Source organism: Nannobrachium achirus (genome assembly GCF_963921795.1).
Source record: "Nannobrachium achirus genome assembly, chromosome: 19".
In the NCBI taxonomy this organism is placed as follows: domain Eukaryota; kingdom Metazoa; phylum Chordata; class Actinopteri; order Myctophiformes; family Myctophidae; genus Nannobrachium; species Nannobrachium achirus.
The window spans coordinates 41,807,443-41,821,969 of record NC_137826.1 but is presented as its reverse complement, the minus strand read 5'-3'; the positions used below and the strand labels follow the sequence as shown (position 1 = coordinate 41,821,969).

The following is a 14,527-nucleotide window of genomic DNA, read 5'->3' as shown; positions in this document are numbered from 1 at the left end:
AGGTCCCTAGTGAGCACACCGTGCATAGCTAGCAGCCATGGAAAGCAGAGCTGGGCAAATCATGCTCACGGTTCCCAACAAACGTTTCCCTTCTCATCATCATGTTCACATAGCATTTAAAGACCTATTGTGCAGAAAGTGTCCAGCTGTCCACTACCGATAAACAAGGTGAACGACAAGATGCTGTTGCGTGTCAACACAAGCTCTCCATCTCCCCATATGCGCTCCACAGGCCATGGTCCCATCCACACGTACAGTATACAGACATTTTGCTAAATAAACATTGTCCTTTGTTTGCCACTCTCATCAACACGAAATGCCGTTACTAACAAATTACTGCATAAAATGACAGCAGGAAATGTCCGCTTCACAAGCGGATGCTGCAGACGTGTTTTACTGGTAATATTTTGCTAGTCTTCATTCACTTTTGCCCTGCTGTTTGGTGCCCCCCCAAGGTCAGTGCCCAGTGGCCTTGCATTAAGTTGGCACTGATGAGCTTGCACCTGAAACAACAACGATGGCGGATATATGCTGCTTTGTTTGCATTGGGTTAGCACTGCTAGGTCTAATTACAAGTGTAGGAATTCCAACGTGTGTGGTTTGCGGTTTCATATGTTAACTTGTCTGTCCAAAACACAATAACATTTTGCTTTCTGGCTTGTCATAGTTTGTATTTCTGTGATTCTTCTTTCGTAGGAAGGAATAAGACGACACATTGATCAGGAATAAGGAGTGAGTAACATCACAGGCTGCATGCCTTTAATGCCCACAGATATTTAGTCAAACAAAAAGGTCATATGGACAGTTTGAGAGTCTACAACCTTTTGTGAGGTTGTAGATTGGCTAAGATATTTGGTGTAGCGGGAAAGGAGGGGATGCACAGAAGTTATAGACTCCTGAGGGACCCTGATCAATGGAGTATAAAGGTTTTATGTGGCTATAAATAAATAAGGGGGAAGATATCTAAAAACATCCATATGTTGTAGGACAGGCCTAAATCAAACACAGTTAGCTACTACTAGTCATCTTGCTGTCATATTGGGAAGCATGGGTTTGACAGGGGGGTGTGCCGTGACGCCTGACTCAGAGAGGGAGGCGCAAAGCTTATTCAACAGATCTGAGGAGGTGGTTAAATGCTGGGTTGGCTTTTAACAACATGCTTTATAAAGGACGCAGGAAAAACAACAACAACATGGATGGCTGCCTGGTAAGTAGAGTTATGTCACTCTCAACTGATATCGCACAAAGCAGCTTTAATGTCACCGCAGTGTGCCACTCAGAGTATAAAAACTAGAGTACGGACTGCCCCACCCCGAGCAATTCATTTCAATGAAAGTTGCTCATTGTTGTTTGAAGCACCCAGAAGTCTGCCGGGAGTACCCGAGATAAGTTGGCCTCAATATCGATAGCCAATAGCTAGCGTTTCAGATTATAGAAGCACGCACAGTAACGTTTTAAATGCGGACGTTTTGCTATCCCACATTTGACAACCAGGCGACGGCCCCGCCACTGTTCTACCGTGGTTCTGGGGGCTTGGTGCCGCTGCCAAACGAAGAGTTGGCTCTTTCTACAACACTCACCTTTCCATCTCGGGTGCTCCGTCCCTTGTCTTCTCCCTTCCTGTGTTTGGAGGTGGAGTTGCCCTTAGTGCTGTGACCTCCCTCCTTGCCACTGCCCGCCCCACTGGACAACGAGGTGGAAGACTGGCTCACTGTCCTCTTGCGACTCTGGTGCTCTGCCTTGGGCGTCCGCTGGAGGGACATGGAGGGAGAAGGTACCGGCTCCTCCTTCTTCTCCAAAGACCGCTTTGACCTGGGTGAGATAGGATTCCTTCTTAGTTACAACATATTGCTTCCCCCCCCTCACACAATAAGAGGGACACTATCTGTTCAACATTATCTCTATGTATCTGAAATGTTACTTCTTAGCTCACCAGGCAAATATCCGGTAGAAGACAAATTCTAACTCACCTACCAATTTATATGTTACAGTATGATTGAAAAAAAAAAACAGTCAGATTGAAAAAGGAGTGCTTGTTTTCTTTGAGTTCACCCCGTGCACCTTTATCAATCTGTCAGGTTTTCCAATCATACTTTGACATACTGTATATAGAGATCAATGAAGGCTGATATTTTGTTAAGCGTTGAACCACTCAGATTTATTAAAAAAAATAAAGTCACCAGCCAAAGTGCTGGGTCGCTTTCCGAGACGCACACGCCAAATTAAACATCTTTCCGTATTTGGCCCTTGGAAGTGTCAATTTCAGACCCTGCGCGGCAGTGTTCTAGGCATCCCCTCCTGAAACGTTAGTGGCTTACTCTTTGCTGCTGTTCTTGTGATGCGACAGAGACTTGTCTTCTTGCTTGGACCTCTTACTGTCGGGTTTGGCACTGTCGTCATCATTCTTAACGTGCAGAAACAAAAACAGAGAAGAGAAGAGAATGCCTGCATGTTAATGCCCATTTTGAGTATGTTTTTAGTTGTACATTTCTAAAGGATTCCCGGAGCTCAACAATAATTTTGGCACCTCAATGGAGAAGTTGTCAACGAATGAACATCTAACACCTGCCTCAGGAACAAAGGAAAATGGGATCTTAATAATTTGACCTGTTTGCAGTTAACAGAGTAAGGGAGAACCTAAACACAGACAATAACAGTGGACCCCAAGGGAAAGTAATGATGTTTAACTGTTCCGGAACTTCTATGGATCTGCTCATGTTAAAATGTGTGAAGGTTTACCAAAATGCACCTAAAGCTAGAATGGTTAAAAGTAAAGAAGATGACACAATCATCATTCAACGAGTGCCTTATGCTCAAGCAAACCAACCGGCCTTAAACAAAGCACTTCAAGCACCACACAAATCCCTAATTCAATACCAAAGTCAAATTGTCCCTTAAAGCAAGACACTGTTGCACTGTAGCAGAATTGGGAACTGGATTAGCCTTGCGTAACAAGCAGGATTCTATTTGCGTTGTACTCTCCCTGAAGAGAATAAACATAACAGTAGTTGACAGGATCTGGGACTCCTGTAACAACAGAGGAGGAAGTACAATCGCGTCACCGTTAGGTCTCATACCTTATGTTTCCTCTTGCCCTTGCTGGAGCTCTTCTCAGAGCTTTGCTTGCCGAATTCCTTTCCGTCTCTGTCGAGCGAGTCCTCCCTCTCCACTTTGATCTCCGCTGGCTCCTTGTAGGGCCTCCCAGGGATCCTAGAGAGCAGACTTAGGTCTGAAGAGAAGTATATATTGTATAGTTAATGTAAGTGTACAATTTGGTGTAGCATGTGTAAAGGAGAGTGGATAAGAACACAGTATGGATAACGAGTACAGCATCTCATCACTTGAAACAGCTTGAAACAGAAAAACAAACGGACCTATCTTGACCAGGAGAACCGTGAGTGGCTGCCTGGTGGGGTACCGCTCCTCTGGGTCACTGAGTGGCGACAGCAGCTCCTTCTCTTCCATGGGAGAGAACACGCACACAGGTGTCCGGATGCTCTCTGTGTACTTTGGCGTCTGCGACGAGGATGGAATGCTGTCATTCTCCTCCGAATCGGACGAGGAGGAGTCCGTGTCGACGAACTCCCGAGACTTCTGGGAAGTCTTTGTGGGCGCGTTGGTTTTTCGCTTGCCCGCCGCGGCCACGGCCGCCGCGGTGGGCCTCGGCGAGGACTTGGGCTCTTTCTTAATGTTGGGCTTCCGGGAGCCCTTGGTGGCGGCCTTGGGTCGGTGAGGGGCCGGCTCCGGGGCCGGCTCGCTCTCCACCCTCAGCCCGCCCTTGGGCTCCTCCACCACCGGGGGCTTCTCTGACTTTTTGGGCTGCTTCTTGCCCACAGTCCTTCGCTGGCTCGCGCCACCCTCGCTCTGGGCGGGGGACTTTTGCCGCCCGCGGCCGCTCGCATCTCCCTTCTGCGCCGCCCGGAGGTCCCTGCTCGGGGCCGGCGCCCCAGAGTCCTTGGACCCGCCCCCCTGGCCACTGTAGTTCCGCCCCGAGCCATTGTCCCGGCCGTCCTTCTTGTGCTTGGTGGGGACGCTGCTGCTGTTGTCCACCGGGGAGGCCGGGGAGAACTGCTTGTCTGGCTTCCTGATCCAGTTGTCCAGCTGCCACTTGTTGGGCTGCTCGGGCTGAAAGGGTCCGGGACAGACGTGAGAACAGACACTGGCATTGGAAATGTGTACATTTCGTGTCTGTCAGGCAGAAACCTTGTATCTCCCCTATTTCGACTTTCAACTTGCTTTTCCGTGAATTAATGCCCTACATTGTCATGCTACAGTGTCACACAAAAGTAGCAAAAAGTAAAAAAAAATAAAAGAAAAAGGCTGCAATTCGTTTTGAGGGTCTGTGGGTTTTATAAATACTGAACCAATGAAAAGTATTAACTAGAGATTGTGGCTGAATAATAACTACATTGGAACACATTCTCCCCTCCTTATCCTTATCAATTCTTTTTTATTTTATTCAAAGCATGAATGTAGAAAGTTCCACAAATAAATTATGAATAAAATAAGAAAACAATAAAATCACAAGATAAATGCCCTCCCACCACTTTCTGACAAGTAAACGTTTAGGTTTCCAACTCACAGCGACTAGTTCTACCACTAAAAGGTGAACTGCACATTGGATGGGACTTAAATACTGGCTAACATTATGTGTATGGCATGACGTAACACAAAAGTGTTCAGTGGAGGAGGTCGGCGATCATTACCTCTGGCGAGGCGGGGCGCGGGGGTTCGTTGGCCTCGCTGTCCGTCGAGCTGCTCTCGCTCTCGCTGTCCGACCCCGAGCTGCTCTCCGAGCCGCTATGGCTGCTGGAGTCGTCCCGCGAATGGTCCGCTCCCTCGCTGTTATTACTGTTATTACTGGGCAGAGACAGACACACACACCAGCGCACCGCTTATTATATTAGACCATGCAGACCAGCAAAGCATCTGTGTCACTTTAGATTTTAACCACTTTTAACCATTATTTAATACTTTAGCTATTCAAAAATAGCAGATATACAAGCTCATAGCGCGGCACCGAGTGCCGCGCTATGAACTTCTAGATCTGTTATTTTTGAAAAATCATGACAATTTGGGCAAATCTTATGTATCTGAATGTATATATTTTTAAAGCGAACATTTGCAACCCCAATCTTTGCTTCTGGGGGTCCCTGGAACAAAATCTTTTCAGATGGGGGTCTGCGGCCAAATATATATAATTCTGGGGGTCCTTTTGACATTAAAAGGTTTGAGCTCCACCGATATAGAAAACAGAAAACTGTTAGGATTTAGAAGACATTTGTAGAATCGGCCTCTGGTAGACGAGTCTGGTCGCCTTGCATAACGCCGGTGTTATTTCAGCCGTGTTTCTTGTATTGTGCATGCAGCAGTTTGCAACAACTGTAAACAACCACACATCCCCCCAATAAAGAGCAGAGGATTGAAAGTTGTTTTTTTTACATGGTGCATTGCTCACTGGTTGCATCATTTGTTATTGTGTTATTGTGTCTATAGGACCACAGTCAACAGTTAATACATTTTATACAGCTTCATAAATCATGGGAGTAAAAAAAAGAAAAAAAGGCAATTGGGGTGTCACACACTTTGCTTTTTCCTAAACACAACCTTTCTACAGAGGCTTCAAAAGAGTGCCTGGGCCAAGTGGCTGACATTGTGTATTTGATACACAGCACAGGTTGACAAATAAACCCGTTTTCTACACTGTGCGGTCCAGCCAGTGATCAAAGAGTAATGAAACACACGCTTGTTTCAGCCCGTCCCTGCCTACTAAGCTCATTTAACTCACTCGCTACCATTGACGAGATATATAAGCCCCCACTACCATTGATGAGATCGTGATGGTGCGCATCTGCTCTAAAAGAACCGGATAGTAAGTAGGCAGGATCAAAAAACATAATCTCTATTGGCTCCCATGTTAAATTTGGCAGGAAAACGTTTCCTGATCCTGCCTAGCGTCTGCAGCATAAACAATGCTAACTAGTAACTAGTTAGCTTGTACCTCTGGAACAGTTTGATGGATTCAAGTGGGGTCTTTTGTCATTGGCACTGCCGCGGCATGCTTGTGGATCGTGCACGATCTACTGGATCTTACTTGAGATGGATATGGTACGACTACTTTTAAAAAGGTAAGAAAAACGGAAAAGCATGGTAGGGAACGACCAAAGTCGAAAACCAATCTTGGTAGTAAATGAGTTAATGATCAACCAAAGTGGATTGGAGGAAGTGGGAGGGCTGTCTGTGATTGGCTCGCCTGAAGGATCTCAATAATAGCCCACCCACTTGTGTAGCTAAGCGTTTGGTACAGGAGACATCACAGCCTCCAAACAGTACAATCTGATGTCATGTTGATCAGGATGAAATCGCGACACGTATGCCAGTATTTTTGGTTTTATGATATCTTCTTGGAAAAGATTAACTCTTTGACTAGGAATGACAACATACCAACCACACATAAAGGCATAATGTGTGCACCGCTAGCTCCAAAAACACATGACTTGGTGGTTGTTTCATTACTCTTTAATGAGCACCCCTTTTATACCTTGCTGATGTGTTCCTGGACGCGTTCTTGGCTGAGTCCTGTTCTCCTCCATCACTGTCCTCATCACTGCTAAGCTTCAAGTCATCCTCCAGCATACTGAAACACAGTAAGAGCTAGTCACACGCTCACAGCTACTGTATGCAAGTAGAGTGCTTTGTAGGACAGTGGTTCTCAAACTTGTTTTAATTTCAAGCACCCCCCCCCCCCAATCTAATACACAGAAGAATAAAGCCTGCTTTAAAAATGTATATTTTTTAGTTCCTTTTTACATCATTGGACATGACGTTTCGAGCCTACCGGCTCTTCATCCAATGGTTTAAAGAGGAATCAAAATATATTTTTAAGCTTTGGAGCACAAGCCAATGTGCAGAGCCCAAGCACCTGGTTTTTAGTGAGTGGATGTGCGTACTTTATTTGTTTGTTTCCCACAATTTACTACCTCATAACTCTAAAATGGACCCGGGTCCATTTGGTTCCATTTGTACAATCTCAGTGCCTGGACCCCACTTTGAGAACCACTGTTGTAGGCCAATCTGGAAGTTATCTCTGACCTAGTGGGTTCCGAGTTTTTGCATTCTTTTTTTTTTATCAATTAAGTAATGCCCAATTTTATGCTCTGTGGTAATGACGGTGTCGTGTGCCGGAAATAGCTGATCTGCAACTTCACAGCACTTCGTATTGTGAGCTTGTAAATCTGTGACACCGGCATGCGACAAAGTCTTTGACTTTGGTTTTTTACAACAAGGGTTCATATTTTAGATTGTGATTAGAGAAAAGAAAACATGAGTGTTAAAATGTTTTGTTTACTGCTTTCTATAGTTTTAGCGATTTTGATTTCAGTGGGTGGGGCATGTGTACAAGTGGCTAAATATGTCTTTTTAGACACAGTAAGCCAGCGATTTCTTTATTACTATTTACAGTAACACTTCTAGCCCACATAAGTCACATCTGCCCATGAAAGATTGCAGTGCATCTTGGGAATGGGCTTATTGTGTCTAAAAAGACATTCAGCCACTTGTATGCTGCCCCCACCCACTGAAATCAAAATCATTAAAATTGCTAAAACGATAGAAAGCAGTAAATGAAAACATCATCTTTTTTATAATTACAATCTAAAATATGAACCCTTGTTGTAAAAAAGTTGTCATTTAAGTGCTGTAACAAGCGAGGGCTTATGATAGTAACACCTTTTGTTCAACGTAATTCTCCACAAACCTGCAGCCTTACGTTGCGATTTTGGAAGCACACATGGCAATTTTCTATCTTTCTTTAAAGGTAGGGCAAGTGATTTCATTTAATTCAAATAATAACAAAATGGGTCTATGTTCTGATAGAACTAATTACTACAGAGTGTTTGGTCCATATTTGGACTTCGAGTGAGTGGGGCCTTCCTCCAATCATGGTCGAGTGGGGACGGGGCTTGCGCGCACCAAGGCCGGCCCCCACTTGATCATGATTGGAGGAAGGCCCCTGCCTGTCACCTACATGAAAACTGAAACTTAAGCAAAATCACTTACCCTACCTTTAACTATAATTACAGAAGTCTCTGTCTAGGGTGCCAGTGACCATACTATAATAAGGGGGATGTTGGGTTGTAGTTTTTATAGAACAAAACGTGAAACGCTTAGGCGCTAATGTATGCTAACCACAGATCTTATGTTCTGCAGAATTTGAATACACCCACGGTGACATTCGGCGAAGGGAACCCACTAGGTTTTAGGACTTCAACCTGTTGCACTCTATTTACAACCTGCTTTGTGCCCATTTCACCTTGTGAAATCTGTCGTGCTATTTAGCTCCTGATCTGCAAATCTCTGGACCTTTTCTAACTATCTAATGTCTAACCAACATTGACTTTTACTCCTGAATGAACTAGACTGCACTCTGTTGAGGTGCCGACTTGCGTCTTGTGTACTTGTGGCCATATATGGCCTACTTGTGCGCAGCAGAGCACACAAGTACTGTGATCGGTGAGGAGTGCTGTTTGTATGCATGTGGGTGGGCAAGTTGGCACTGTCTAGGTGCCAACTTGCGATTTGTTATTTCTATCAGGTCACACTTGTTGGTGGTGACGTCACCGAGAACGCTGCTCCCCCATTGGCTAAAGGCTCTGCCTTTGTACTGTCGTTTGGAAACAGACAGCCGGAAAACAGACGGAACCGAAAATAGTACTTGCGCGCTCTGCTGGCGCAAGTAATAACGGCAAAAACGACTTAACACTAAATGAATGGCGGCAGAACTGGCCTTTACACCGGCCAGTGTGCAAAGGGGCGGCCAGTGTGTTGGGGGTGGGGTTGGGGGGGGCACTCACTTGGGCTGATCGTCACAGGTCTTGGATTGGTGACTGCTGGAGGACTTTGTAGAACTTCCCCTCTCTGGAAACACAAGTTGGAAAAGAAATGAGACCACCACAATGTATTCCTGCTCAGATTTATGACGTGTAGAGTTTAGTGTGTGTGTTGCGAAGTGGAGCATGTGTCATACTCACTATGTCCACCTGGAAAACCTGAGTGCTGAGATTCCTAAAAAGAATATTACAGAAAAATGCCATCAGCTTTTGATTCTGCTGTACATTGAATGGCTATTACTGACTTACTGACAAACATGAGATAATGAGAGGTCTGTTTGACACGCGTGGTGTCGCACACACCGAAAACAGCCGTTCTACAAGCTTTTAGATCGTCCATTTTCAGGTGCGCGAGACTGGCACGTAACTGAACATACATCAGACTTAAGTCAATGCTGGTCATGTGTTATTAATATATAATAATATGTCATTAAGAATGCATGTGAACGGTGACTGACGCTGACCTTAGTGGGGAATGGAAACTTGGAGGGCTCCGTCTTGCAGGGGGTGTGGATGGCTGTCAATGGAGGGGGCCATGACTGAGTCATTTCCTGAGAGACCGGGGAAAGAATTCAACAGTTGTAACTCTTGCTAAAAACGTTTAGGAAATACACATCACTGTCTGGACAAAGAGTGAATTTGCTCATGGTGGAATAGTCATCTTTCCAATATGCTGAAATGCGGGGGAGTCTTTAGGAAAACCCCCCCAAAAAAAGGGCAGCAATGAATGTACCAACCTTTAGGATCTCATCGACACAGTTGGCGTCGCCGGAGCCCTAGAGACACACAAACATCACACTTAGCACATCATGTGTCTCCGCTGTGAGAGAGGACTCCTGTGAGTCACTTCTACATGGGCTTTATGATCTTGGGGTCACAGCCGATGGAAGCGTATTGCTGATCTGGAGCACCAGTGATATCACAGTAATGACATCATTCAAAGACATCCTCTACACATTAAAATGTTGCTATAATAAAAATAAAAAAAAGAAAAGACTACGATTCCTCCATTACCGTTAAAGCCCCAAAGCACGACCGATTTACCATTAACTCATACCCTGCCAAACCCGAGGAACCCGAGAATTTCGCGATGTCCCTCCCTGCCACGCCCGAGGAACCCGAGAATTTCCGCCATTTTGAAAAAAAAAAAAAAAAAAAATCAAAAAAATTTTTTTTTTTCAAAAAATGTTTTGGGACCCCAAAAACGTTAGTAGGCATGATAGCGATCGCGAAATTGCTTGTTTAACCCCCATACAACCCCCATACAACTCAGGTAGCAGACCTCCAAGCTCACAACAGTGTAAAACATAATGGCTGCTATCTCATGAATGCCTGAACGGATTTCCATTCGGATTTTTTTGTTTGAAAGCTGTGAGCAATGTGGACACACGTGGTGCATTATCTAGGCATGGGTGTGCATGATCCGTGCACTATGAATTACATGGAAGTCTATGGAGACGAATGGCAGTTAAAGAGTACGAAGGTATTGTTAAATGGCAGCATATGAGTTAAAAAGGCCCATTCAGTGACAAAAACAATTGGGTTGCTCCCACCAAAAATAATACATAGCCCTAGAGACTTCAAAGTGGTGAATGACTGGGCTCTCGATTCCAGGACTAACAGACACATTTTCAAACTGTATTGTGGGGCTGCAATAAGTTGTTTATGTTGCTAATGTCAGCATTTGAGTAAAACAGATCTTTTGGTTAATCTCATTTCAAATTATATATTTTATCTAAAAGTCTAACTCTGGAAGAATGTATGTGAATAGAACCCACAAGTTATAATTCTCAACAACACTATTTTTGTATTTATTTTTTGCCTTTGAGGCAATGAACTCTGCAATGCTAAGAGGCGTAACCAGACACCGGTGGGCCTGGTTAACATGGCTATCTGTGTGCAACATTGTCGTGTCTCACCTCTACCGGTGCCGAGGGGATCTTGAGCTTGGACAGTGAGGCCTTGCCGTTGGCCTTCATCTCTCCCATGGTGCTGCTGTGAGACTGGCCGCTGTAGCTTTCCGCCTGTGAGCTCTTGGGCTCCGCCGTCTCCTGACCGTCCATAGGCCGCACATAGGCGGTCGGCTTCTGCAGCATAGAGCTGGGCTTGGACATGAGCGACGGCGGGAAGGCCTGGCTAGAGTGCTGCCCGGTGGGGAAGGACGTGTGGACGCGCGAGGGCGAGTCCCAGTTGGCCTCTCGGTCCCTGGGGGACTTGGATCGGTAGCGCTGCTCCTTCCCGTGGTGCGTCTCGGTGGAACCGAGGGAACTGCGGGAGTGGCCGGCGCCGGCGCCGCCTCCACCCGAGGAGCTCAGGGAGCCCTTGGCCGGGCTGGAGGTGTGGGATTTCTCGGAACTTCCGCCGTGTTTACTCGACTTCTTCTCCCGCCCCTCGCCTCCGTGTCTCTGGCTGCCGCTGGCGCCGCCGGCTCGCCCTCCCTGGAGGCTGGAGCGCTTCTGGGACTGTGAGGAGGACGAGGAGGAGGTAGAGGTGCCGGGCGCGGGCCCCACAGGCGTCCACTTGCTGCTCTGGCCGCCCCCGTTGCCTCGCTGGTCCCCGCCAAACAACGATTGGCTCGACTTGTCCTCGGCGGACGTTGAGCTGCTGGAAGGTTTACCGGTCAGTTTGGGAATGGTCTCCCCTCCAATTGGTTCTTTCATTTCGTCGTAGTTGCCCAGCATGCTCTGGATACGGCTCGATAGTTTGTCTTCCTTGGACTGGAGAGAGAGAGAGAGAGAGGGGACAGGGGGGTATGAAGGGAAAAGAGAGACAGATGAAACATGAGGGTCACATTGGGAGCATGAGTCAACCTCATGGGTTAATTGCCTTCCATCAAAAGCACACATTAAAAGATGGACACCGGAGGAAGTCATGGAAAATAAGCAAAAACGAGCCACCATGTTCTCCACGTGAGATGGAACAAAACGTTGAAGGAAGGGGAAACGATATCTCCCAAGTCTCTACTGTCACTTGAGTTTAACAAAATACAAAACAAACTACGTATTAAACATGAAACGTATTGTATCACCTCTGCACAGAGAGAGAACGATTGGCTCATTCAAACTCTTGCCAGCCTCCGCCTCCCCATCTGCTAAAGGAGATAAAGGTCTTTCCGTCCGAGAGGTTAATCAATCACTTTGGGGGCCAGGAGCACCGGCCGACCTGTTGGCTACCAGGCCGTGACAAGAGGTAAACCACCGGCTGAGGAAAGCGATCTAGTTTCACAAAGCCCCTCACACCCCCCCCAGACCGGCAGACCCCTGCGCTGCTTGACAGATAGAGACTTGAGGGGAGTGGGGAAACACAAGCCGTTATCTGTAGCAGGAAATGTAACTTGGTTGAGCAGCAACACACGCCCTGCTGCGATTGCCTCCTGCCAGCGTTGGCCCGGTCTGGCACGCACGTGTGGCAGGGGAGGGGGGGGACGGCACTAAAAGGTCTAGCGGCGAGCACCTAATATCGAGTGGCTTCTCAGGTTGGTGTCACGGGGGGCGCGGGTTTTAAGGACGTAGCTCTTATTCATTTACGTAGTTTCGAACGTCTCTGTCTGCCTCTCAAATGTCATGTGAAGACAGAAAGGACATGCTTTGATGCCATTTCCCGTAGATAAAAATCATCGTCTTTTTTGTGTGTGTGTGTGTGTGTGTGTGTGTGTGTGTGTGTGTGTGTGTGTGTGTGTGTGTGTGTGTGCCTGCGTGTGTCGTGAGGTACATCTGTATGTATCTCACGCTATAAAAGAAAAGAAAGTTATTACTCTGCTGCTCTACATCTGTTTAAGTACAGCTGCAGCTGTGTGCACACGGCACAGACCTTTACAGCAGAACACAGTAAACTTCCACTGTCTGGAGCATGACAGACAGACAGACAGGCAGAGAGGCAGAGAGAGAGAGAGAGAGAGAGAGAGAGAGAGAGAGAGAAAGAGAGAGAGAGAGACAGAGAGAGACAGAGAGGGAAAGAGAGAGAAGAGTCAACTCAAGCTTACATAAGTCTCTGGAAACCATCACAAGGAGAGGCATAATGCCATTAGTATTGGAACAGATAGGGTTTCAGTTCTGTTCAGTTGTTAGTAGTTTTTTGCATTGTACATGACCCCTTTAAAAAACGCTTTACCTCTCAAAAGCAAAAAATAAGACCCCGAGACAAAGCAAACGCTGTAACAATAACCTTCATTCTTCACAGCTGATGACCCATTTTTCCTTAAAAAAAAAAAGCTCAAATACGTTGACGCCTATGGCACCGTGCTGCAGCCCTGCAGCCTTATATCATCTGCCTAACAACACAGAATCGTGCAGTGCGCCATTTCACTTCATCTATGAATGTCCTGAAATTTAGCTTACTGGTTGACACTTGCAGCCTTTCTGTGGACTTCTCCCTCTTCAAAGTCTACGCCTTTACCTTTGACTTTGTTGTGGGCTAAACACACAGAAACACACGAGGCCTGCACTCCACACTCACCTCTGATCCCTCTGCCATTCCCAACCTGTCAGGACACATTCTGTGCCGCCTCTTTGACGGCTGGGCTCTGGCCGAAGGAGAGGAGGCACTTACCTCTACTCAAATCTGGTTAGCGGCAAAGATTAGGCCGCTATGGAGGACTGAGAATCCTCTTTTACAATGATTCTGGAGGGGGGTTCTGGCAAAGCGAGGGACGGTGGACAGGGTATGCAGCTACCATACCCTGGGTCCAGGGGGGAAAATAAAAGTTACTTTTAAATATAAACCCATGAATGTCTCTTTGTCTATCTGTGCTGGTTATTATGTTGTTAAATTACAGTAAAATAATTAAAAATGCAAATTTTAACAAAATGGTCACTTTAACAAGGTATTATAATTATATTCTCCACACTTTTATTCTCCCCATCTTGACAAAATGGTATATTACCAGGTTCCGCAGGTCAGCTGCACAGGTGCAATGCATTATTGTTAATTGTGGCACGTTTACTAACATGTTTAGCTGCACTTCCAGGCTGCCATATCCAGCTCAAGAAACCGTAGAAACGGAGGAACAAATAAAATGTACTTCTTAAAATAAATGTATCATGCCTGTTGCTAAGGTATGGCAACATGACTGGTGTCTTGCAAGCGCGCGAAGGCGCACGTGCAAGACAGTGAAGACACCAGCCATGTTGCCATACCTTAGCTTTTTCTGAACTGACGCCACTGGCATGTTTTCTTCTTTTATTTACTGTACGGCGGACACGCATGCAGGATGACGGCGAGTGAGCAAGGCTGCCAAGAAAAGATAGTCAACATAAACTGGTGCGACACAGGTCAAGTCGAGTCAAACCAATGTCTTATAAAACTGCATAGCACCAGTTTGTTCTGGATTTATTGTCGGCGCGGAACAGTGACACGTGAAAATGGCCTAATTTAACCCTAAGGCCATCGCAGGCACTCAGCGGTGAGTCAATACAACTAGCATTACCATTACTCACTTAATTCTGAGAAATACGGATGTGGCTAAGACAACATTATGTGTAAAAGAAGGGCAGGGCCATACAACAACCCAGAAACAACCTTTCACCCATTTTCTCTAGGATGTAACTGACTACCAAGGTGGCACAAAGACCACCCCAGTCCAGTCAAGGAATCTTTACTCTGGGAAACACTAGTAAGACGCCTCAGGGCGACAAGCGACC

General features: G+C 46.2%; 1 protein-coding gene across 4 annotated transcripts in view; it reads right to left on the bottom strand.

The window, feature by feature from the left end:
* The window catches only part of aff4 (AF4/FMR2 family, member 4), a 47,956-nt gene that overhangs the window by 11,205 nt on the left and 22,224 nt on the right, over window positions 1-14,527 (bottom strand). For all 4 annotated transcript variants that reach the window (XM_080748489.1, XM_080748490.1, XM_080748491.1 and 1 more), the window contains 11 exons: window positions 10,808-11,605; window positions 9,626-9,664; window positions 9,353-9,439; window positions 9,030-9,063; window positions 8,853-8,916; window positions 6,542-6,637; window positions 4,707-4,860; window positions 3,375-4,125; window positions 3,078-3,229; window positions 2,319-2,404; window positions 1,581-1,812 (listed from right to left, as the gene is read on the bottom strand). In XM_080748489.1, the coding sequence (XP_080604615.1) occupies window positions 1,581-1,812; window positions 2,319-2,404; window positions 3,078-3,229; window positions 3,375-4,125; window positions 4,707-4,860; window positions 6,542-6,637; window positions 8,853-8,916; window positions 9,030-9,063; window positions 9,353-9,439; window positions 9,626-9,664; window positions 10,808-11,605 (2,493 nt within the window). The remainder of the gene's footprint in view (window positions 1-1,580; window positions 1,813-2,318; window positions 2,405-3,077; window positions 3,230-3,374; window positions 4,126-4,706; window positions 4,861-6,541; window positions 6,638-8,852; window positions 8,917-9,029; window positions 9,064-9,352; window positions 9,440-9,625; window positions 9,665-10,807; window positions 11,606-14,527) is intronic.